Here is a 25,833-nt window from a genome sequence, read left to right as displayed (position 1 = left end):
GGCGCACATGTGGTGCGCCATTACTAAAATATTCTAGTGGCGTGGTGCTAGTGGCGCACCAGTAGTGCGCCATTAGTAGGCAAAACTGGTGCACCACTAGTAAGCCTTTTTCTAGTAGTGTACCAAGGATGCCCTCCCTGAGCACCTTGTACTGACGGCCCACGTTGGCCCCCCATCCCTTAAGGCTGGCCCGGAGATGGCTCCATGCCATGATCCAAAAGTCCATTGGGCCCCGCTGGTTACCCACCTGGCTAACACTAGCGTGCCACTTCGCCCTGAATATGGAGTCAAACTCCGGGTTTTCAAACCAGGTAGTTTCGAAAAAGAAACAAGGGCTTCTACGAATCCTATCCTCCCCTGAAGATAGAATTAGGGGAATGTGGTCTAACCCGATTCTGGTCTCAGCCACCAGCGAGCACTGAGGGTGAACCAGCTCCCAATCAGGCGAGATGAAAACCCTATCTAGCACAAATCGAATCGGGGCCAACTGCTTGTTCGTCCAAGTGTAGCGTGCCCCTGACCTGGCCACCTCCCTGAGAGCCATGGAAGCAATGGCATTATTAAACATGGCCACCCTTGGCCAGTTCATGTTGTCATTGTTTTTGTCCGCTCCCGAGCGAATCAGGTTAAAATCCCCCCGACCACGAGAGGGATCAGCGCAGAGCTAACAGAGATAACCTTCTGTTGTAGCTCGCCCAGGAAAACAGTCGAGCGCGAGTGGTTGGCCGGGCCGTAGACCTGTATCACCACCAGCTCCCGCTGAGACTGACGGTGGCGAACATGGCCAGCCATGAAAAAGACGCCCGCATCCCATGCCAGCACCTCATACACAGCATTGTCAAATCCAAGCAACATACCCCCGGAGTGCCTAGACACTGCGACATGGTTCCACGAAAACCTCTCGAGGGGATCAATGGCCAGTAGTTCGTGATGTCTAAAGTCCACCTTGATAGTTTCCTGCAAGGCCACGATGTTGACCCCTCTTTTCTCATAAAATCCTTGAGCTGGGTCCGGCGGCCCGCGTGGTCGAACCCACGGATATTCCAAAAAATAGCCCGCATCTAAATAATCCTATTGCGAAGGCGGATACCTCTCGAAGACACCGCTTTGGCCACACGCCTCACCTTGGCCCGGCAAGGTGAGGGAGGGGGGTAAACCCTGTTGCCAAAGCCCCCTCGTCAGGCCGGACCGCTAGTGCAAGAGGATCCCCTGCCTCCTGTACCAATTGGTCCGCGCACGCTGCAGCCGCAGCTGCGAGTGCGGCTTGCGCCTGCTCAGTTGCACGCAACAGAGGCAGCAGCTCGCCCGTGCCACCTAGACACGACGCATCCACCCCACTCTCCTCTAAACCCTCACTAAGGTGGTCATCAAAAAAAGTATGCAAAACAGAGAAGCGCGGTGGAGGATTACCTGAGAGATCGAGATTCTTCTGGGCCTGGATGAGCTGCGCCCGTTGCAGCGCTGGAAGGCCCGCCTTGGCGCCCCTGGACCGCGAGCTGGAACGGACCGGGACCGATGGCACCGCCTTGGACTGCCTCGCCTGCACGATCGGCGCCGCCTTGGAAGCCTCCTGGGACAGGACGTCGCCGATAGGAAGCGCGAGGGGGAAGGCGAGCGCCATCACCGTCTGACGGGGAGTGGGAGGCGCGCCCAGCGGGTCCATGGAACGGACGCCCTCGGTGTTGATCTTGCGCCCTGTCATCTTCTTAGCTTGCCGCACCGAGCCGCTTTTGCTGCCCCCCAGCCCGCCCGAGGCCGGCGACTTGGTCAGGGGCGGGAGGGTGGAGCTTGGAGACAGCACCAGCAGTGTGCGCTCCCCCGCTGGCATGCCCGTGGCACAGGACGCAGTCGTCCCCTTGTCGAGTAGAGCCGCAGAAGGTGGGGAGGCCAGCCCCAGATTGGAGCCGTATTGGTTAGCCACCTCCACGTCCATGGCTGCCGCCGAGGCCGAAGCGTCCACCGGGCGGGTTCGAGGCACCGGAGAGCCCGCACCCCGAATCTCAAGCTTCTCCCAGGCCGCCGTGTTGATGGAGTCGTCCTCCATGCTCGCGTCTTGGTCCTTGTCGTGTCCCCGGTCCTGCTGCTTGTCCTTGTCAGTGTCATCACGGTCCGGACCCTTGTCCTTGCTGGGAGGGGGAGGGGGCGGCAGCGCCGGCGCCCTGCAACGGGGGGATCAAGTTCGGGCTCGAGCTTGATGAGGAAACCCACCCCATTGAACCAGATTTGGACAGAGCCCCGCATCAGCTCAGGCTTGCGGCACGCGAAACGCATCCGCACTGGACCGGAACGGATCAGAGAGAGCTCATCCACCACAAGCGGTCGACCCAGCATCGTCAGCCCTGCCATGAGACGGTCCACTTTGCGGTGCATGGGGGGATGCCCCACAGCTTCACCCAGATCTCAGGCATGGATTCACCTTGGGCGCATCGGCCGCGGCATCCCGAATCAGCGCAGTGATATTGTTGATGGAGAGGAAAAGCTTTCCACTGCGCGTGGCCATGCGCAACATGGCTGGGTCAGGAAACACCACGGAGAAGTTGTTGGCATCGACTTGCGCGACCTGCCAATCCCACTCGCCCTCGAACAAGTGTGGCAGCTCGACCTCCAGGATCTCCTTCGATAGCACACCCGGGGCCGCAGAGAGGATGGCCGCATTGATCCTAAAGCCCCGCTGCGCATCTTTGGCCTCCTCAGGAAACTGGAGACAGAAAAAGCCGCCCCCCTGGATGGCGTGCCCCATCGTCTAGAGCAGGAGAGGCTTGCCACGGGAGGGGCAGCAAGCCAAGACATGGCCCTCCTGGGAGCACAGGATGCAGAGCGGCTGGAACTTGCAGGAGCTCTGGAAGTGGCCCGCCCTGCCGCATTTGAAGCACTCACGATCGTCGGCCTCCTCCACCGGAATGGGCTCGGCGGCCGTGCCCTTGGAGGACCCCGCGAGCTGCGCGACCGGCAACTTGGAGCTCGCTTTACCCGCGGACTTGAACTTCTTCTTCTTCTTTGCGGCGTAGGGATCGCCGACCCGGTCGCCCTGGAACTGGGGCATCTCTTCGATCCGCTTGAGCTCGAGCCCCTTCCTCTTGTATTCTTCTTTCTTGCGCATCTTCCCCAAAGCTAGATTTGGTGTTGGTGTCGTGGGGAACTCATCATGTGAAAAACTAGCTATCTGATCGATTCAACCAGCTAGACGCACGCACATGGAAGCTGGTCGATTCGATCACTTCGGCTGGAAATATACACGAGAACACGGGGACATGATTTTGATAGATACGGGTGTGTGTTCCACCGGCACTGCTGCTCTCGGCCTCGCCCCGCAGCTGGACCTGGGTTCGGAGCGGCTCAAGGTCACCGCCGTGCACCCCGCCCCAGGCCACGCGCTAATTTCTACCTCCATCAACGAGTTCTCCAAGCGCAGGCCCCCCATGCTCGTCGGTCGCCCCCCACGCGGACAGCAGCCCCCTCACCGGCTAGGAGGTGGCCGGCATCGCCGCGAGCCACCCGTCGAAGCTCCGCGAGGGTGCGTCCTCTGTTGGTGGGACTATCGAGGCCGGCTCTTGGGTGCTGAGCCGTACAACTCCACGACGGCCTGTGTCGTGCCCACGGCTGCGCATGCCACTTAAGAAAAAGGGTTTCCCCCCGCTTTGTATTACAAAGCAACCATCCGATACAACCAACGATAGGTGCTGGGATGGAAGCAGCACAAACACGCCCAAAAGAAAAGAAAGAGAAAGAGAAAGAGAAAAGAAACAAATGCCGATAACGGTGGATCGACAAAAATGACGAAGCCTCGCTACAGCTGCGTCCACCGGAAATCGTCCCCCAAGCTCCGAGACTCTGAAGCGCCGGTACCAATCAACACCTCCAAGAAGGGACGCAACGATGACGACGCTGCTGCCAAGGGTTTCCCCCGGTACGCGGTGAGGGGAGGGGAAGGGTAGCCCTGACGGCCTTCAGGAAGGTCCGGTGGTACCCTCAGGCGCCACCGCGTTGGTGTCGGCCAAGCCAACAGGGATTTCTCCCGATCCCATCCTCCACCTCTGGCACTCCGGAGCTCGCCACCAAACCGACCACCACCCTTCGCCAACACGGACATGAAGCTTCCCACCCTGTCTCACCACGGCGCCGCGAAGATGGCCTGCACAACGAAGAAGGGGAGCCGGGACTAGGGCAACAACACCGTCAGCATACTGGAGGGCCCCACCTCCACCGTCCACGACGGTAGCCGACCGGACGGCAAAGCAGGAGCTTACCGGGCCCGTGGACCCACGGGCCCGGCCGGGCCCTCAGAGGCCCGGACAGCTCCCGCCTCCGCGCCGCAGCTGGCACGCCGTCGGTATCGCTGCCCCCCGTCCGAGCTGCTCCACCACCTCACCACACAGACGATGACGAAGCCACGCCGGGGCCGGCCCGCTAGGACCCAGATGGGGCCCACGGGCCCAGATCTGGGTCGGGGGCGCGCCACCGGCCAACCTGCGCCACCACGCCATCGCGCTGCCAAGGGGCCGCACCACCACCGCGCGAGCCGCCGGACCGTCATCAAGCCGAGGAGCACCGCCGCCGTCCCCATGCCCCGGGCAGGGAGCCACGCGGGCGGGGACAGGCCGGCCCCCGCCGCCGCCAACACCACCCGGCCAGCGCCGGGGGCGCCCGTCGGCGGCGGCAGGGAGGAAAGGGGAGATGGGGACGGCCAAAGGGGGGGCGGGGCTCGCGCCGCCCCGGCCATCTCCCGGGGAGGCGGCACGGAGCGGATCCGGGGGAAGGGAGAGGGGGGAGGGGGCCGGCCGGCGGTCGGCGGCGGCGGCGGGGCCTAGGGAGGCCGGCGGCAGCGGGGGGCGGGAGGGAGGAACCCTAGAGCGGGGGGAGCAATTCACCTTCGCAGCGTCTGCTATTTCGCTGCGCATGCCACTTCCGAGGAAGAGAAGGGAGTGGAGGGAGAACGCGATGGCGGAGGCGGACATCAACGGTAGCACGTGAGGAACAGACGATGTTCGCCCATCAGAGCTCGGCGAAGCGGCACGGCAACCGCGTCAGACATCTTCTGAGTAGGCGGCCATGAGATCTACCTCAGACCAACATAACATTGACTGGTCTTTTGACTATCCCAGTGCCAGGTAGATAATATCGCCTACATAAACCACTTTAATTGGGCTGAGGGGTGTTTTGTCTAGTTTCGAAAACTTCAGGGGATTAAGCATCTGGTTTTAGAGGTGAGGGGGTGATATGGCCAAAATGTGATACTTTAGGGTGTTATGTATACTTCTTTCATCATATTACTGTGCTACTGATCACTCTGCTGCAGATATTTAGTCTCCGGGTGTAGTTGAATTGACAACTCAACTGCTAATACTTGCAAATATTCTTTCGCTTCCCTTGTGTCGAATCAATAAATTTCGATTGAATACTCTACCCTCGAAAACTATTGCGGTCCCCTATACTAGTGGGTTATCATCGCCGCGCCTTTGCCTGCTAGTCTACTATATCTTTGATAAGAGCAGCATATTTGTGGTCTTTAACATTGAGAATCCTATCTGTGTATGAAGGTGCCCTGCGGTGAGAAAGAATTGTGCTTGCGGCTGGCTTCTAATATCCCAGTGTCCAGGAGAATGGAGAATGTTCTTTGACGTTGTTGCCTGAGTTAGTGTCAAGTTGTCCACCAGGAAAGTGATCTTAGTGCTTGGATGTTGGCCACTATTTCTGCTGCAACCTGGAAGGCTATGGCTTCTGGCTGAAGTGTAGGATTGGCATTAGGGCCAACTGCTGCTATGAAGATGCCCGTTCCTTCTTCGTCATCTTGAGTCTGAATGTGAATTCCTATTCCTGTTTTGTTTGGAGCTACATTGGATTTGTTGAAGCTGTTAGTCCATGCAGCATCGGTGTAAACTTTGCACCATGTAATCCAAGAGTATGTTTTTATTGGGTCTCCACATAAATATTTGATTTGGGAGGAGAATCTACCTGCCCGTTTAACCTGGAATCGCCCTCCTGAACAGCCTCCATGCAAATAATTGTACTCGAGGCACCATTTGTTTCTCTTTCCATCCTAGCTTTAGAATCTTCTCGGGTACGTGTCCTGGCTAGTGGTTCACCCTCTTCTTGCATGTCCTGTAATTTAGCTTTGTAAGCATATTCTGATGAGCATTTTTCTGAGTGATGCAGTTTCCAGCATAGAATATATTTCCCTTCAGATTGAATTATTGGAACCTGGATAATATTGTTAGCTGCCTCCTGATAAAAAAAAGTGTAAACAAGATTAGTTTTCCTTTTTCTGACAACCAAATATTCTTCACCTGAGAGGGATAAGTGAAATGCCCTGGTCGAGTATCAAATGATCATAGACGGTCTCCCAAATGGGGAAAATTTTGAACCGACACATTTAAACTTGCGAAAAATTTAGAAAGTTTCCTACTCGGCATCCCAAGAACATTACATGCTACATTTAATCACTCTATTATTTCGGTTATGGAGAAATACTTGTCGACCTTGAAGGTGTAAGCAAGGACGTCGATGGAGACAATCTGTGGATGGATCGAGGAACCATCTGGACCAGCCGGCGCTGCCTTGACGATGGCCATGAGGTTGACTTTCTGATGATGTGCCTTCAGCACCGCCAACACCATCCGTTCTCCCACACGTACGTCCGATTGTCTACACCGGTTGACATGAATCGGACCCTGCTTCAACTTATCCGAGAGGGCAAAGATGCTTATGGGAATACTGTCATCTGGCCAGCGGATAACGGCCATCTCTTGCCTCGCTGCCTTCACCATCTTTACTAACTTGGCGACACCGGCATGGCAGTCTGCTGTGGAGAAAGTGCTACGACTCAGACGACCATACTGGCAACCCTCGCCTCCTTAGCCTTCTCCCTAGCCCTCGGAGCGTTTGCGGTGGAGAGGGCGGGGTCGGACACGGGAAGCGTGTGGCAAATTGTGAAAAGAAAAAAGGAAGCCGGAAGGGGTTTTCGGGTGGCATCGGGATGTCGGACATCGACGCGGTTGCCGTCTGGACTTCCCTAGAGGCCTAGACCACCTCCTGATTTGAGGCTGGAGTGGGGGATTTCGAATGTTCAAACTGGTCTTGCCAAATATGTCCGACCGCTTTGGAGGCCCAAAAGTTTCTTGAACTCATCCCGTTCGGACATATAGGGGGTGTACCATCATAAACTGAGCGGTGTATGGATGGAGAGACATATAGTAACCGATATGCTGTGATTGCCCAAAGGAGGTGATAGTTATCCATTTAGTATTGCATTAACCAAATATCGCCTTTTTTATATTGAAAAAGATTAATGCATTAACTCCAGCCTAAAATTACAAGGTAATTAAGTACCACCATAAATGCAGGCAGGCTTAAATTCAATCCGTGTGAGTGCTTATCTCCTCTATATAAACTCCAGCAGAAGGGGATGCCCTTGAACACATTATCAAGAAGATCAAACATCCAAAGAATAGCAGAAGGGGATGCCCTTAAACTCCAGCAGAAGGGGACAGAGGGAGTACCATGCACGCGCGACAAGTGCGTGCCTCTGTGTGCTCAAACTGGTTTCACAAAAAATCCCCACTGCTTCACCGAAGAGAGGTGCTGTTGTCAGATGGACTTGGAGCCCATGGTCGTCACCGTTGGTCGTGATTGATCGCCCGCGTTGATAATGATAGTTAAACTTTCAAATTTTCTTATCATGTTACTGTCAACATGTTCTCACTATGTACCCGCGAAAAAAAAAACATGTTCTCACTATGCGTATGAATTGATTAATTATCAAAAGATAAATGTATGGCATTTTGCTTTTTTCAAGAAAAATGTATGACATTTTGCATGTCGACCTAGAATCGGTTATGTCTCGGTCCACTAGACCTAGCCGATCTATCCTATGAATACTTTCCAGAGTCCCGTTTCAGTATAACCCCCACTAAACGTATAAAGGGGTTCACTTATCGTATCCACTTTCGTTTCGTATGTATGTGCATGGGTTTCCCACCGTATACGCCGTATTTCGGGGTGCCCAACTTTGTGCTAACGAACGCACCCACGCGTCCTTGCACGGCCCATCTAGTTTACCCAATTTGTACTGAATTCCGTTGCAGAAATCGGAGATTCTGGAGCTCCAGCGTTCTCTACTAAAAGGGAGAGTTCCTGTCCAGGTTCGCAGTGAGCAGCCACTCTCCACTCCACGACGACATGCAGCAATCCTCCACCAACGCCCTATCCTGCAGCTACCGTCCCGAACGCCAGCGCGCGTGAGCGTGACACAATCCACAGTGACGTGGTGGCACCGCTCCTTCAGATCGAGCCATGGCCTCGTTTGCTTGTTACCTCCTCCTCCTCCCCCTGCTACTCGCGTCCACGGCATGCCATGCCAGGGACGCCGTCACGCCGGGCCGCCCGCTCGCCGCGAACCAGACGCTGCTCTCGGTCCCCGACGGCAAGTTCGTGCTCGGCTTCTTCACCCCGCCGGGCGCCAACAGCACCTACGTCGGCGTCTGGTACGGCAAGGTCTCCGTCCGCACGGTGGTCTGGGTCGCCAACCGCGAGCACCCCATCCCCGGCGCCGTCGCGGACAACCCCGGCGCCACGCTCTCCGTGTCCGCCACCGGCACGCTCGCCATTGCCACGGGCAACTCGACCATCGTGTGGTCGGTCAAGCCGGCGGCCGCGCTGGCGAGCCCCGCGGCGCGGATCCTGGACAACGGCAACCTGGTGCTCGCGGACGCGGGCGGCGGCGTGGCGTGGGAGGGGTTCGACTACCCGACCGACACGCTGCTCCCGGACATGAAGCTGGGGGTCGACCTCGTGAAGGGGCGGAACCGGACGCTGACGGCGTGGAAGAGCCCGTCGGACCCCTCGCCGGGGCCCGTGGTCATGGCCATGGTCACCTCCGGCGACCCCCAGGTGTTCATCTGGAACGGCGACGACCTGGTCTGGCGCTCCGGCCCCTGGGACGGCGTCCAGTTCACCGGCGTGCCGGACACCGTCACCTACTCCGACTTCACCTTCAGCTTCATCAACAACGTCCAGGAGGTCACATACAGCTTCCACGTAAGAAACCCATCGCTCATGCACGCACACGCACTATACACGTACACTTCTCACTGCTCACCTGACGGCTTGTACTACGTGCCCGGTAATTATCAAGGTGCACAACGAGTCGATCATATCGAGGCTGGGGCTGAACACCACGGGGAACAACGGGCTGCTGCAGCGGTCGACGTGGGTGGAGGCGGCGGGGACGTGGAACCTCTACTGGTACGCGCCCAAGGACCAGTGCGACGCGGTGTCGCCGTGCGGGCCCAACGGCGTCTGCGACACCAACAACATGCCCGTCTGCTCCTGCCTGCGCGGCTTCGTCCCCAGGTCGCCGGCCGCCTGGGCGCTGCGGGACGGCCGGGACGGCTGCGTGCGGGCGACGCCGCTCGACTGCCGGAACGGCACCGACGGGTTCGTCACGCTGAGGCACGCCAAGGTGCCCGACACGGTGCGGAGCGTGGTGGACATGAGCCTCAGCCTGGAGCAATGCCGGCAGGCGTGCCTCCGGAACTGCTCCTGCACCGCCTACGCCAGCGGCAACGTCAGCGCCGACCGCCGCGCCGACGGCTCCGGCTGCGTCATGTGGAGCTCGGGCCTCACCGACCTGCGCGTCTACCCGGACTTCGGCCAGGAACTCTTCGTCCGCCTCGCCGCCGCCGATCTCGGTACGCCATACTCTGCATTCTACAATACATACGCCGCGTTCCTCCATATACGTACGTATCTTGTATCCTAACTTAGTAAGTAGTATTCCAATAAGAAAAACATTCGTACGTGCGTGCGTACGGGTTAGAGCACATTTCACCACATTCGCATTACATAGTGTTCGCCCAAAACAAAACATTGTGTTGGTATCTAAAAATTGACCTCAGTATATTTCCAGGGGTCTATATATGCCCTAATTATTGCACATCTAAGTGGCTCAACCAAACTAGAAGGAACAAAGAAAAAAGACAAAGAAAATGCTTGCACGAATCTTAGTGTAGAATCAATGACATAAGACTTAGATGTGCAACACGTAGAGCATATCTAGATATGCTTTAAAATAACTGTATTTTCAGATACCAACACTATGACCTTGGTATATAAAAAAATAGCTTTGCTAAAGCACATATAGATGTGTCATAAAATATTGTACATCTAGCACTAGTAGAAAAAGGGCCTTTAGTCCCAGTTCATAAGGGCCTTTAGTCCCGGTTCTGAAACCGGGACTAAAGGTCGTTACTAAAGCCTCCCCCTTTAGTCCCGGTTCCACGTGGCCGCTGCCTGGAGGTCCACCTTTAGTCCCGGTTGGTAACACCAACTGGTACTAAAGGAAATTTTTTGAATTTTTTTACTTTTTTTTATTTTCAAATTTCTGAATTATTTTAACCTCTAATCTCTAATCACCCCTCATCACTACTCAATTTAACCTCTAATCTCTAATCACCCCTCATCATTCCAAATCATCTAACTTCCCGAACGGTCATCCATCCTCTCACTACTCCAGCCTGAGCACACTTAACTTCCGGGTTCTATTCTCCATCGTTTCCAAGTCTGCATTTGTTGTTTTCCTGACAATAGTAAGATGTCAATCCTATTAACCCTCAGGAATTTAGCTTGAGCATGAAGTCATACATTTCACTGTTTGAGTTTGAAACTATTTCTAAAAAACAATAATTATTTAGTAACACTAATATTTCTTGAATAAGTAGTTTGACCATAGTTTGACCACAGTTTGACCAGATTTGACCAAAATTCAAAAAAACTGAAATAATTATTTAGTAACACTAATATTTCTTGAATAATTAGTTTGACCACAGTATGACCAGATTTGACCAAAATTCAAAAAAACTGAAATAATTATTTAGTAACACTAATATTCTTGAGTAATTATTTAGTAACACTAATACTTCTTGAATAAGTAGTTTGACCATAGTTTGACCAGATTTAACAAAAAAAAATAGAAATTTGAGCATAACTTTTTTTCCTTTTAGAATTTGAGGATTCTAGAAATTTGCAAACAGGCCGTAGGCGGTCAAAATCGGATGCGGATTTTCGTGCTGAATTTTTTTATATATTATACGTTTTTTCTGACATCGTATGCAAAAGTTATAGCCGTTTTACATTTTCCCTACACTTTTTGCAAAACATGTCCAAATTTAAATTTTTAAATTTTCCTAACTAGTACATGTAGTAACATAACTACATCTGGAAGGATTTTAATTTTTGAAGTTTTTATCATTTTCTTTTCCTTTTTGCAAAACTGAAAAGGCGATCCAAGGGGGGTGTTAGAGTTTGAAAATGGGACCTTTAGTACCGGTTCGTGCCATGAACCGGTACTAATGCCTCAAACCCCATTAGTACCGGTTGGTGGCTCGAACCGGGACTAAAGGTCTAACCTTTAGTACCGGTTGATGCCACGAACCGGTACTAATGGGCATCGTACCCTTTAGTCCCGATTCGTGGCACCAACCGGGACTAAAGGTCCCATTTGAACCGGGACTAATGCCTGTACGGTGCCCTAGCCGCTCGAACCGGGACTAATGCTCATATTAGTCCCGGTTCGTAATGCAACCGGGATTAATGCTCTTTTCTGGCCGAACCAAAGCCTGTTTTCTACTAGTGTAGATTCTATGTCATTGATCTTACATGAAGATTCGTGTGGGTATATATTTTCTTTTTCTTTATTTATATGCTTCATTGAGTTACTTAGATGTATAGTGCACATCTAGATGTGTCAGCCCCATAAAAATGTATATTTGACATATTACAGTGTTGCCTAAAAAAATACTTCAACCATCAAATTGAAGCATCTTTTATCACAAATACGCAGGGATTGCATATTTTCATTGATGGGTAAGAGAGAACAATCATACAGATAAGAAAGGAGGCACCACACTAAGTGTGGGCTAAGCAGAACAAGGGATGCTGAGCCCTCCAACACACATCAAACTAAACACGCCTAGCCCATCTCATAGAACACATAACACAAAAAACCACACCACAACCAAAGCCGGGAGAACCGGAAGCACGACCAAACCATGGGGCCGAACTGGATCAACGTACCCTGCACCCAAGCGCCAAGTAATGGCAAGTGGTCGGCAGAAACTAGTCGGACCCAACGAAGGCGTTGTCCAAGAGTCGCCGCCGACAAAGTACATTGCGCCTCAAAGGCTCATGTCACGGCAGCGAGTTCACCGAAAGAATACGAGGAGCCAAGGCGGCGCCACAAGACCAGCCCGAGTGTATTGCACAGAGACCAAAAAAGGAGCTGGTTATTTACAAGTAGCCCAAAAATAGGTTTGGGGCTAGTCGATTTTTGAGCCATCTCGGATCGAAATCGAACAACTGATCTTCTTACCTCAACCTCCCGACCTCTCCTTTTTCGGTCCGCCCAATCCAGCGTCGGATGGGCCGTCTGCTGCTGCCGTGTGCGCCTCGTGACCTCCCCTGGCCTCCCCCACCGTCGTGCTGCCGCATTCCCCAGCCACCCCTTTGAACCTCCCCGGACACCAGATTTCTCCAGCGAGCCCATACACCCATCTGAACCAGTCAACCCTCGAACCCCCTGTATCTGCGTCGTTGCCGGCTTCGGGTTGCTCCCGTCCAAGGCCTCCTCGACATCACTGCACCTCGCCAGACTCGCCATGGGGGACGCCATCTTCGGCCTTGGGGCTGCGCGTCGTCTTCTTCCCAACCCCGCTTACCCGAGTTGCAAATTCAAGCAATTTACATATGGCTGTTGCGAAAAAACAGATGGGGCTTCGCTCATTTCTGTTAGGGGATCATGTTAGATGGCGAGAGCCACTGTTGCATTTTGTTCTGTGTAGCCCGTCCTTTCCCTTGCATTTCTCTCTATCATGAGGCCGATCTTGCGAGAAAAAGGAAACAAAAAAGGAGGTGCTTAAGTTGGACAGGGACCAGACCACAGCCAGCCATCGCTCCATGAATTGGTCCCGAGAGCTTTTAATCCCGAAAGCAGGGCCATTCATGCATCCGAAAAAGGCGCAAGCTTTGATCTGCACAGCGCGGCAAAAAGCTCAATTATGCAAGCTAGTACGGTGGAACAGGCGCCGCACCGAAATAAGAGGCTCCACGACTCCACCGTGCATCTCACCTGACACAAGGTCAGAAATTTCAGTGGAACGTAGGGACGTACGCACCCTCGTGACACGCACAACATCATCGACCGCTCACTTGCATTCTCGTTTCACAAGCTTCCAGTATACTCCTACGTAGCATATGTTCAGTTTGTCGACAGGTTGATCCATTTCTCTTCGGTCAGAGGCGGCATCGCATGTGAATGCTTGCATGCTTGGCAAGATGATTGGTGGCCATCGCTCTCGCAAAGGCATCTACTGCGCCCTTGCAAATCGCTTCGAATTTCCCCGATTGGGACGGCAAAATCGACGGGGAATTGGGGATTCGGCCACTCGGGTGGTTTGACCCCCGTAAACATGGCGACGTTGGTCGATCGGCTTCTCAGGTCAGGAGGGCGTCAACCGTCAAGGTCGGCCGGCTGCGGCGAGAATCACACCTGGTCTGTGAGGTCTCCGTCGAGCCTCAACGTGTATCTTCTTTGTTTGATGCCACAGTCGAAAGGTCGAAGAAGACGGGCAGCATGCGATGCGACGGGATTTCCTCTTTTTCCCAAAGGAATCAAATGCTCTTTTGTGATGTGGCCGTGTGGGGCTTGTCCGATTGATTTGGACGTGTGGTACTACTACACCACACTAGGGAAGGACCAATGTTTGCATGGCCTCTGTAGGCCACGAGAGGCACGTGGAACGTGGCTGGAATTGTACCTGTTGTTGGTGGGTGAAATTTCGCCAAGTAGGATAAAGCTCTAGTGATAAGATGCTGCTTGCCAGTTGAAAGACGGACAGGATTATGCAATCTCTTCTCCCTCTAAGAAAAGAACCTCCACTCCCTACTGCTTATACCTTCCTTAGCATGGACCGCACCGTGCCGTAGATTTGGTTGGCAGTCAAGAAGCAACAAAACTAGAACGTAATTAAACGCTTGCCCTTACGGTAGAAACTTGGAACACATGATTACAATGGCAGCCACAGCAAATCTGTTGGAGATCACATCACCATTAAGGTGTCCGACGCCCAGCTTCCGTGAGACAGGTTAATCAAATCAGCCAGCGCAGCAGCGTTTTTGGTAGGACGGGGCCCTCCACAACCACAAACCACAAAACGTGGTCGGGCTTGGTCGCACAGCACCACCCAGCTTTAGGATTCAATTACTACACTAGTAAGCTAGACAACCAAATCTTCAAAAGCAGCAGCAGCAGCAGCCCGGTCAGGCATCACTTTGCTTCATTCATTTGCAACCGCAAACTGATCCGATGCGTAGCATCAGAGTTCTTAGGGGGGATTTGAAGCGCGTACTCAAGTCTCAGCTCTTGAAGCAGGACATGCGACATTTTAACTGAAGAGCATCATGTGACATCTTGGGATACTCATAAAAGCATATGCTCCTCCAGAATTCCAGATGAATGTGTCTTAAGACATATGCATCCCCAAACTAACCGTTTATGGTTTACCACACAGGTATAACAAGTAAATCCAAGAAGAAACACGTAATAGTCGCAGTTGTCGCCAGCGTCTCCGCGCTGGCATTCCTTTTAGCACTCGCTGGTGTTTTCTTCTGGACAAGAGGGAAGAAGAAAGCAAGAAAAACAGGTAGCATCAGATCCAGTAGACTTCCAACTGCCCTAATACTTGACGTTTCTGAATGTTATTCTGATTCTTATGTCTCTAGGATCGAGTAAATGGAGCGGCGGTTCACGCAGCACTCCCCGCCAGTATGATGGAAGTAGTCACAATGATGACTTGGAACTGCCGATATTTGATCTGGGGACAATTGCAGCTGCCACTGATGGTTTCTCCATCGATAACAAACTCGGCGAGGGTGGCTTTGGACCAGTATATAAGGTTAGCACTTCAGATGGCAAATCTATACAATATGCATATGAATGAAACAATGAGTAGCATCAAGAACGCTTTAATTCGAATGGAAGAACATGGTTCCAACTGATATAACTATTGCTCCCTCTGTAAACAAATTTAGAACGTTTTTGTAGTTCAAATTAAACTGCAAAAACGTCTTACATTTGGTACAGAGGTAGTAGGTTTTATATCAAGGTTATCACAGGAAACATAATTATTTCAAATAAACAAACAACTATGGCCATTTGTAAACCCTGATCTGCTGAAGTTTGAAAGTATCTCCTTCAAAATTACAGGGTAAGCTTGAGGATGGACAGGAAATAGCTGTTAAGACACTTTCAAAGACATCCGTACAGGGTCTCGATGAGTTCAAGAATGAGGTTATGTTAATAGCTAAACTCCAGCACCGGAACCTCGTCCGGCTTCTTGGCTATAGCATTAGTGGACAAGAAAGGCTACTTATCTATGAATACATGGAAAATAAGAGCCTTGACTACTTCCTATTTGGTAACCTCTCAACCTTTCACTTTCTGACCTCAACTATTGGCTGACAAAATTACCAACATGTGTTTGCATATATCAGCAGAAAAATCCAACAGTATACAACTAGATTGGCAGGTGCGATACTCGATCATAGAAGGCATTGCTCGAGGATTACTGTATCTCCACCAGGACTCAAGATACAGAATCATCCATAGAGACATGAAGGCAAGTAATGTTCTTCTAGACAAGGAGATGACCCCCAAAATTTCTGACTTCGGCATGGCAAGAATGTTTGGCAGTGAAGAGACAGAAATCAATACATGTAAAGTCGTTGGCACATAGTAAGTATGATAACAGGGAAAACAATCTTTTGATTATACAAATGAGGTTCCCAATATTAACACATTGATGTGGCTATTCTGTAGTGGCTACATGGCTCCAGAATATGCAATGGATGGAGTCTTCTCAGTCAAATCAGATGTATTTAGTTTCGGAGTATTACTGCTGGAAATAATAAGTGGTAGAAGAAACAGAGGGGTGTATTCCTACTCAAATCACCTAAATCTTCTAGGACATGTAAGAACATAGTCATCCACACATACAAGTTGTGTTTCTCAGTTAAATTTCAAGATAACTTCGACAGATTTTTCATTATGCAGGCATGGAGCTTATGGAACGAAGGGAAAGGCGTAGAATTAGCAGATGAAACCATGAATGGCTCGTTCAACTCAGATCAAGTACTCAAATGCACCAGAGTGGGACTCCTGTGTGTGCAAGAGAACCCAGATGATCGTCCATTGATGTCTCAAGTGCTTATGATGTTAGCTGCTACAGATACTGCCACATTGCCAACTCCTAAGCAGCCTGGTTTTGCAGCTAGAAGAATTCAAATGGAAACAGAGACGTCATCAAGCAAACCAGACAGCAGCATATTCGGCAGTGCGACTGTTACCATAATTGAAGGTCGATAGGAAGCTAAGCTGCTTATTGAACTTACCAGGGGTTCTGTATTATAGAATGAGGATTAGTACATTACTATTTTCTTATCGTTTGTGCATCTGGGCAAAAGGGACTAATGTTGTTTCGAATAATATCACATACTAGAATGAAGATTGCTTCAGCTCAGCAGTCATTTTAAACTGTGGTGGTCATTGTTGACAAGTAACAACAGAAAGTAGGAAAGTTCGGTTATCTGGTACTATTTTGAAGTCACAAATCAGAATGAAGATTACGTCCGCACAGCAGTTATTTTAAATTGTAGTGAACATCAATGAAATGAAAGTAACAGAAAATAAAAAGGTTGTGCTACAAGGCAATATATTTCAAAGCACCTCACACCATTAATATTCCATGTCTCAAACTCTCAATTCCTAAGGATATTTTTCTTATCTTTACTTTATTTTTAGAATAAAAGAGACGAGTGTTTTTTCTAGCCATCAGCATATTGTTTCAGCTCGGTGGGAACCCAATTATTTTCCTCAGGATCTCTTGAATGAAATTAGGGAACAAATTAAGTATATTAGATAGATTTAAATAGATTTTCTATATCCTATTCTAATTTCGCAAACAAATCACAACTAAAGCAAAATTAGGCAGCAGCACCTGTGCAATGTCGGATTAATAGTCCTTGCAGTATATCAAGTTCTGACACAAAATTGAGCACTCAAATAACTTTGAACAGTACTTAAGTATTTGTACTTGGAAATCATAATCGTATATTTTCCCATCTTATGTCCTGAAATCATGAACATCTAATATCCCATAATAAATTAACTACCTTAGATCATCAACAGGTCATGTCTTATTGGACTATGTTTACCCATTTATCAGTTACAGCCATCAAAATCTACAGCTACCCAAACATCGTCATACAATAATCAGGAACAGTGAAGTGATACCCAAACATAATGTAATCATCAACCACTTATATATTCTGATCTAAGGGAAGAGGTTTTGGTGTAAGAAGATCATAACTTTGTATGCTCTGATGTAATAGGGTATCCCCTTGCTCTACTTTGCGATCCGTGTCCTGGAGACTAAAAGCTTAAACTGGGCAAAAAAGCCTTCTATCTGAATTTAAAAACTTTGTATGGTAAGCTATTAATTTAATCAGCTAATTTATATATATGTTAGGACGTCAAATGGAAACCAAATGAGCCCTTTGGATTAGCACATGATGGACACAAGTGCCAACTTTGGCTTACTCTGCTAGCTATGGCAGGGGAGAAAGAAGGGGTCAAAAGAATGAAACTCACTACAACATTATTTACACCTAGCTAATTTGGTCATCTTCAACCATTCAAGAAGCTCTGGTATTGAGTCCCATTCAAAGTATTAGAAACATCAGTCCAATTATCAATATGATCACGCAACCGTTTAGTATGGATTTTCACATGCCGACTGGATAGCTTCATATTTGGCAATTTCAGAAAATCCAGCACATCTGTGAGCTTCTGAAAGAAAGCAAAATAGATGTTATCGAGAGAAATAAATGTTGATTAATTCCCAAACATGAATATAATGCAAGAGGGCTCACAGTGTGATTGCTGACCACATCCTCATAGTACAGAACAATACTCCGGATCTTCTTGAAACCCACTAAACCATCAGCTGCCAACTTATCAGACCTCTTCAGTTCAGCAATCAACGATTTTGTGTCTATTGTTGGCTTATACTGAGCAAGAACATCAGCCTGCAGAGAAGAAAAATGGAGAATTTTTTAATTCCGCGGCACATCCAAAATAGCACAGAAGATATAGTTAAAGGTGCGCTAAGATGTAGGGGGGTCATCCTTGATTTGTGATACCAAAATTTGCAGACATAAAATAAATTTCATCACACTGTGGGCTGTAAGATCAAGGGGGGAAAAGGTGAACCTGGCCTCTGTGATGCACATGAGCTTTGTGAGTTCCATTTAGTTGCTTCGTATTTCTATCATAATCATTTGCCAATATAGAGACATGTCGCTGCAGAAGGTTTCTTCTTAAAAGGAAAATTAAAGACACACCCCTTCGGTTGAAATACTCAGCTATCTCTTGATGATGTTTCATCAGACCCTGTAATTCCACAAAACATTCATATCAAAACAAGTAAACCAGGCCGGCTAAGATTATTGGAAGAGATGCACCACATTAAATAATTACAGTACAGAAAATACTGCTTACGAACAAATCAAAGGAAAAACCGATTTACAACAAATCTTAGATTTTCTCAAAGACAAAGTACAAAGAGAGCATTGAGATAAATTACCGTATCAATGTGGCCCCCTTTATGGAATGAACACATTTAATAGGTAGACAATCTAAACAAGGCTGATAATTCAAACATACAAGATTAAAAATGGGGGGAAAGTATTGCGATGGCGAGAAGTAAAAAGAGGTTTTAGTACTTGGCTGCCCCTATCATTATGATAGTTAAGGTATTTTCGCAGGTTATTTCCATGAAATCATGTTACCGTTAACGCTTTCTGGCAAGCTGACTTCTTATGTTATGAATATGTTCTAAAGAGAGTTTGCAATGGTCATGGGGCAGTGCATCAACTAATCGTTACTTCACAAATATCAGATAGTGCTGCAGTGCTCCAAAAGTTGACCAACCATTCTTCATGGTAATGTACCAAGGTTAAGGGCAGCAGGCAAGTCATTGTCACGCAGTTATTTACAGAACATATAATTCAGCGACAAAATAACGTTCTTCAAATTTAATTTGATGAGCATGTCTTACTTTTTTTTTCCACCTTATTGAGTAACTAACAGAACAGTAAACAACTAATGGCAAAAGATTACCTGATTGAGCATCCATTTCAACCCCACAGCAGCCGTGCACTCATTTTTAGCGGCACTGCTGACCCAGTCCAGATTGTACAATTTATCCAGTGTTTGTGTGATGGCCGTGACATTGCTACGCCTGTCTTTGACAGAGAAAATCTCCCCATTGGAGCTAATATTCTCGTGGCTATTCAACAAGGTTTCAAACCATCCACTCCCCGACCTCTGCATCGACAAGATAGCAAAGAATCTAACTGGTGTGCACGCACATTCTTTCCTATAACAAACAAAGAAACAAACAAAAGAGCAAGTTACTCACCGGCCTTAAAACGTAAAATCAGATGCCCAAGTGTATCTATCTACCTCCATACCTACTATAAGTATTGGGTGTGGGGAAGTGCACGTAAGGGGTCTCGGTCTCTGGAACTCCGGGGTGGTGGCAAGGCTGCTCCCTTTCTTTCTCTATCATGTTGGTCTGCCTGAGCCCGAACAGCATCCCATTTTGCTTGAGAGATAAGGAGAATATGTATACACCCACAAGGGTGGCCAGGGCCAATATGGCAACCCATGACGCGAGGGGGTATCTCCTTGTAGGCTTTGTGCTTAGTATGGTTGTATCCTGCATTTGGAAGAGTTAATGACAGGAAACGGGAGGAAAAGTAAAATAAACTCGATCAATCGAGGTGTACATGAGCTGATTCCAGTCTGGGCATATGCGGACAGCAATCTACAAAAACAGATACTGTAACAAAAATTTGGGGGAGGGGGAAGAACTGGATTGGTCTGACCTTGGCGGCGACGAAATCCTCCACGGGCAGCGCCACGGAGCTATCGTGCTCTCTCCCTACCCCCTCCATCGAATAATAGTAGCATCAATCAAACATGACAACACCGCCGGCTCCAAAATAAGCGGAAAATCCCACCCAATCTTGGCGGAGTTTCTCCGGCCCAACGGAAACCAGAGAGAGAAATCGGGCTTGGCTGGAGGGGAGAAGGGGCCGGAAGAAGGTGGGAGAAGAGGCGGCACGGCGGTCGGCGGGTTATGAGGAGGAGGCGGCGGGGTGTTCGCATCTGGGGGAGAGAAAGGAGGAGGGGTTAGGCACCGCACCGGTGGAAGAGAGAGCCGAGAGCGAGCACCCAGTGCGTGTCCATTCTGGGGTTATGTTCGTTCTGGTATAGCTTATGGTCCGGGTTTGCTTTGTCTAATCTCGCGCCCCAACGCGGGGTTCGTTTGGGTCGGCCGTTGCCGCTCCCTCGGGGAAGGAAAGGGAATCGGATGCATGGCCGGTGAGAAGCGAACCGAGCAGAGGGGAAAAGCTCCTATCCGTGGTCTGCCCCCATGAAATATGAGTTTTTATTTATTGAATTATATAATTTGTATTAAACTATTTATTATTGCACTATTTTATTAAACTATTTGATTATTTATTGAATTATATAATTTGTATTAAACTATTTATTATTGCACTATTTTATTAAACTATTTGATTTTCTGTGATGAACTATGTGATAAAAAAAATATTAATGTTGATAATTGAACGCCGAGCCACGACGAACCACGCCGAATATGGGCCCATTCTCGCCCATATGGGCCCTTTATTCGCCGAAAGTGGGCCAATATCGACGCCTGAGGGCGACGGCTGGATGCCCAACCGCCCCCGGCGCTGATTATATTGTCGGCTCGCCCCCAGGAGGCGATTTTTATGCCTCTTGGAGGGGGGGGGGGGCAACGGCTGAAGATGCTCTAAGCTGCGAATACGAGCAGGAATGCTACCTAAAGCAGCCCGTCCCTCGTCCTCCTCATCCCGACGACTCGGCGCTGGAGACCAGAGGCGCGTTGAACTACGCGTCACCGGGGTCCGGCCCATACACCCCGTTCCCCAACGCGTCCCCGTCGGAAGGCGGGGCGTTGAGTCGTCGACTGTGTGCCGCACGCCCCACCCTATTTTCCTCCGCACCCTGGCCCTCCCGACCTTTTTCTTTCTCTCCCGCTACGTACATACGGTCCGCCCGCCGACGTCTCGCCGACACAGCCAGTTGCAAGGAGCAAGAAAAAAGAATAGTCCACGGTAGCAGATGGGCCGCAAAACATCACGGATGAGAAAACTATGTGGATTTTATTTATTTTGTCTTATAATAACAATAACAATAAAGACACGACAGAGCATTTCAATCTATTATTTTTTTGCGGGGTAAAGGGGATTGTATTAATTAAGTATAAGAAATGTTACAATCCCTGAGGATGAGGTCTTGAATAGATTCAGGACCCGCTCCTAACCATACCACAGTACGATTCTCTTCACGGCCGAATTTTGCAAGTAGGTGGCTCGCATGGTTCTGGGCTCGGGGTATCTTTTTCAGGCTTGTACACTGGTCTGAAGCCATACGATGCTTGATCTCACCCACAAGCTGGCAGAGAGCAGAGCCATCCCAGCTGGGACTATTAACCATAGCAACGAGCTCCGCTGAATCAGACTCCACCACAAACTGATGTGCACTCCACTGCATCGCCAGATTAATTCCTTCCAGACATGCGCTCATCTCAGCTTCTAGGGCCGAACTACAGTGATGGAGGACGCGGCAAGACGAGAAAATTATCTGGCCCATCCAGTCTCTCAGTATCATTCCGGCGCCCGCCGCCCCTGTCGCGGGGATGAAGGAGCCATCCACATTTAATTTGACCACCCCGACTGGTGGTTTTGCCCAAGGAATTGGCTCATCCGGCTGTACCATTGGCTGCACCGGCAGAGGAGGTCCATCCATAATCCCTTGTCCTTTAATAATTTTCTCAACGGACTCGGTCTGGATCAACTTCAGGGATCGCATGTAACTACACAGGTAGCGACGGGATCCTTCAATAGTTGGCAGCGGCTTATCATGAGTAACCTCATTCCGGGCATGCCATGCGCGCCATAGCACCATCAGGACACGCGCACATTCATCCACAGGCAGCGAGGTGACGAGTTCAGGGATCCAGTCCAGTGGCAGCTGCTGCATAGTTGCATGTGAAGGTAAGCACCACACCTCCTGCATGGCATTCCAAAGGGCATACACATGCGGGCAGAAGTACAGGGCATGTCGGAGATCCTCTTTTGCATGGCCGCAAATCTGACAGTAGCCAGTCACCCGCATGTCTCGGTACTTCTTATTCACTTCAGTTGCAAGAGCATTTGACATAGCACGCCAGCCAAACGTCCGGACCTTGGGTGGTACAGGAAGATTCCAGAGTTGCTTCCATACTTGCCGCTGACCGTCCGGCTGTGCGCTAGAAGATGCCCAGCTCATCGCCTGATCCTTGAGACGCATACCCAGCTTGTAAGCACTTCTCACGGTGAAGATACCTTTTTTTCAGGATTCCATGCCAAGAAATCAGATTCCTGCCGTGGCGATGTTCTAATCCGCAAGATGGCCTCCACATCAATCGGGGCAAAAGTCGCTCGAATTTTTGATTCATCCCACACTCCGTGTTGATCCAGCAGACTAGAGACTCGGTTTAGGCGAGAGCGGCCTCGGGGGCTAAGTGGCTTAAGCGTTGATGAACGAGGGGTCCAGTTGTCCCGCCATATCCGAACCGAAGCTCCATTTCCTATCCTCCATATCATCCCTTCCTTGAGTAGCTCAAGACCATAAGCAATGGCAGACCAAGTCGACGATGGCTGGCCCGCGAACACTGTGTCCAGAATATTGCCTTGAGGGTAGTATCGTGCCTTGAGCACGCGGGCACACAAACTATCCGGGGAATTGATCAGTCGCCACGCTTGGTGGGCCAGAAGAGCTTGATTGAACACCCGCATGTCCCTGAAACCCATGCCTCCCTGCGCCTTGGTTCGTGTCATTTTATCCCAACTCAACCAATGCATCTTCCTCTTCCCGTTCTCTTCACCCCAAAAGAAGTTCCAGATTAGCTTGCTTAGATCATCGCAGGCTGACATGGGTAGTTTGAACACTCCCATAAGATATGTGAGTAGTGCTTGTGCCACCGCTTTGATTAAAACTTCCTTCCCACTCTGAGCAACATAATTATCTCCCCACAACATGATGCACTTGGTGAGACTCGATTGAAGGTTTTCGAACTTGCCCCGATTCATGCGACCTTCTGGAGTTGGGAGCCCCATATATTTGGACTCAAAAACCTGCTTTTCCACCTGAAGTGTTTGGCGTACTGCTTGTTGGTCCGCTGGTGAACAAAGCTTACTGAATTCAATTGAGCATTTGGCAGGATTTATGAGCTGGCCCGTGCAAGTGGCATAAGTGTCAATGACATGTTTAACACGGGCTGCTTGCTCCTCTGTGGCCTTGAAGAATAAAAGTGTGTCATCTGCGAATAGGAGGTGGGACACTCCTGGTGCACGGCGGCAGACTTTGACCGGTGTTATACCCCCTGCTATTACCTCTGACTGAAGCAAGGCAGACAATGCATCAGCAACAAAAAGGAATAAAAACGGGGATAGCGGATCACCTTGACGAAGGCCTCTTGATGGGGAGAATGCTTCCAATGGGGCTCCATTAAATTTTACAGAGTATATCACCGTGGTCACGCACACCATAATCCATTGTACCCACCGGTGAGCAAAGCCCATCTTTTGCATTGCCTCCTCCAGAAACCTCCAATCAACACGGTCATAAGCTTTAGACAAATCGACCTTATATGCACAATACTGATTTTGTGGTGTTGCTCCATGCTCCAGGAAATGAAGACACTCAAAAGCGAGCAGGGCATTATCCGTAATGAGCCTGCCTGGGATAAAGGCGCTCTGGTTTTCTGAGATCATCTCACCGAGAAGAGGACGTAGTCTATTTACCAAGCACTTGGACACCACCTTGTAAAGAACGTTGCATAAACTTATAGGCCGAAAGTCCTTTAGTTTAGTCGGGTTGTCTACCTTCGGGATAAGCACGATAGATGTTTCATTGATCCCATCTGGCATGTGTCCTGTTTGGAAAAACTTATCACTGCATTAACGATGTCTGCTTTAAGCAAGCCCCAGTTCCTTTGATAGAAGCGAGCTGGTAGACCATCAGGCCCCGCCGCCTTGAGTGGCCCTATCTGGAACAAAGCTGCTGATATTTCTTCCTCACAAAAGTCCCGGCAGAGCTGTGTGTTCATTTCCTCCGTCACCTGGTTCTCAAACAAGCTAATTATGGGATCAGGGACCAGCGATGGGTCCCGTGTGTATACTGATTTGAAATACGAGACCGCCATTCTTTCCATCTCGCTCGGTGTATCCTGAACTACACCATGTTCGTCCTTTAGCCGAACTATTTTATTTCTACGCGCGCGCCACACTGCTCGCTGATGGAAAAATTTGGTGTTATGGTCTCCTTCTTTGAGCCATGTGATACGCGAACGCTGGAGCCAGAGCATTTCCTCTCTGTAAAGAATTTCATTCATACGCTCTGTAGTAAGGCGGATATCTTGGGCTGGCGCATTTGTGTTCCTTTGCTCAGAGAGTGTTATGCGTAACTGGCTGAGCTCATGCATCACATTGCCGAACTTGCGATTTCCCCATGCATGCATGCGGTCCATCACCTCCTTGAGGGTTGCATGTACAGCCGCAAGGTCAGCTCGATTATCCACAGACTGCCAAGCCTCAACAATCACAGCAGGCAGCGCCTCTTCTCTTTCCCAACAAATTTCATATCGCTTGCAGCGCTGGGTACGAGTCGGCGGATCTCCTTGTTCAGTGACACCAGAACAGGGCAGTGATCAGACGCCGGTGACACGAGATGCACCACTGAAGTTTCAGAGAAAATATCTCTCCAGCTATCATCCGCTAGCGCACGGTCGAGCCGTACTTTAACATTACCATTCCTAGCTCTTCCATTATCAAAAGTATAAGGCAGCCCTTTAAAACCAAGATCATGTAATCCACACAGAAGCAAGGCATCACGGAAGGCAGCCATCAGGGACTCTGCACGTAGTGTTGCCGAGAAGTGTTTGTTGGGGAACGTAGCAGAAATTCAAAATTTTCTACGCATCACCAAGATCAATCTATGGAGTACTCTAGCAACGAGGGGAAGGGGAGTGCATCTACATACCCTTGTAGATCGCGAGCGGAAGCGTTCAAGAGAACGGGGTTGATGGAGTCGTACTCGTCGTGATCCAAATCATCGATGATCCTAGCGCCGAACGGACGGCACCTCCGCGTTCAACACACGTACGGAGCAGCGACGTCTCCTCCTTCTTGATCCAGCAAGGGGGGAGGAGAGGTTGATGGAGATCCAGCAGCACAACGACGTGGTGGTGGAAGTAGCGGGATTCCAACAGGGCTTCGCCAAGCGTTGCGGGAGGAGGGAGATGTGTCACGAGAGGGAGAGGGAGGCGCCAGGGCTTAGGTATTGCTGCCCTCCCTTCCCCCCACTATATATAGGGCCAAGGGAGAGGGGGGGGGGCGCAGCCTTGGCCCTTCCTCTAAGGAAGGGTGCGGCCAGGGAGGAGTCCTTCCCCCCCAAGGCACCTCGGAGGTGCCTTCCCCCTTTAGGACTCTCCCTTTTCCTTATCTCTTGGCGCATGGGCCTCTTGGGGCTGGTGCCCTTGGCCCATATAGGCCAAGGCGCACCCCCTACAGCCCATGTGGCCCCCCGGGGCTGGTGGACCCCCGGACCCCTTTCGGCACTCCCGG

At 50.1% G+C, this 25,833-nt stretch overlaps 2 protein-coding genes across 3 annotated transcripts; one reads left to right on the top strand and one right to left on the bottom strand.

The window, feature by feature from the left end:
• Positions 1-8,112: 8,112 nt before the first annotated feature.
• Positions 8,113-16,582, top strand: LOC123079399 (receptor-like serine/threonine-protein kinase SD1-8). 2 transcript variants are annotated; one of them, XM_044502169.1, is made up of 8 exons: positions 8,113-9,033; positions 9,131-9,686; positions 14,562-14,693; positions 14,773-14,945; positions 15,257-15,467; positions 15,547-15,784; positions 15,869-16,019; positions 16,103-16,582. In XM_044502169.1, exons 1-8 carry the CDS (start codon positions 8,290-8,292, stop codon positions 16,412-16,414), a joined length of 2,517 nt encoding a protein of 838 aa, XP_044358104.1. In that variant the 5' UTR covers positions 8,113-8,289; the 3' UTR covers positions 16,415-16,582. The 2 variants fall into 2 exon arrangements, with proteins under 2 accessions (XP_044358104.1, XP_044358103.1); XM_044502168.1 differs by having other exon boundaries at positions 8,120-9,033; positions 15,544-15,784.
• A 961-nt stretch (positions 16,583-17,543) lies between these two features.
• Positions 17,544-20,399, bottom strand: LOC123079400 (nodulation protein H). Its single transcript, XM_044502170.1, has 6 exons — positions 19,999-20,399; positions 19,582-19,829; positions 19,229-19,487; positions 18,320-18,499; positions 17,980-18,135; positions 17,544-17,896 (listed from the first exon to the last, which is right to left on the bottom strand). The coding sequence occupies exons 1-6, from the start codon at positions 20,065-20,067 to the stop codon at positions 17,735-17,737; spliced, it is 1,074 nt and encodes a 357-aa protein (XP_044358105.1). The 5' UTR covers positions 20,068-20,399; the 3' UTR covers positions 17,544-17,734.
• Between the last annotated feature and the right edge of the window lie 5,434 nt (positions 20,400-25,833).

The sequence above is a fragment of the Triticum aestivum genome, chromosome 3D (assembly GCF_018294505.1).
Source record: "Triticum aestivum cultivar Chinese Spring chromosome 3D, IWGSC CS RefSeq v2.1, whole genome shotgun sequence".
NCBI classification, from domain to species: domain Eukaryota; kingdom Viridiplantae; phylum Streptophyta; class Magnoliopsida; order Poales; family Poaceae; genus Triticum; species Triticum aestivum.
This window is presented reverse-complemented; position numbering and strand designations above follow the sequence as displayed.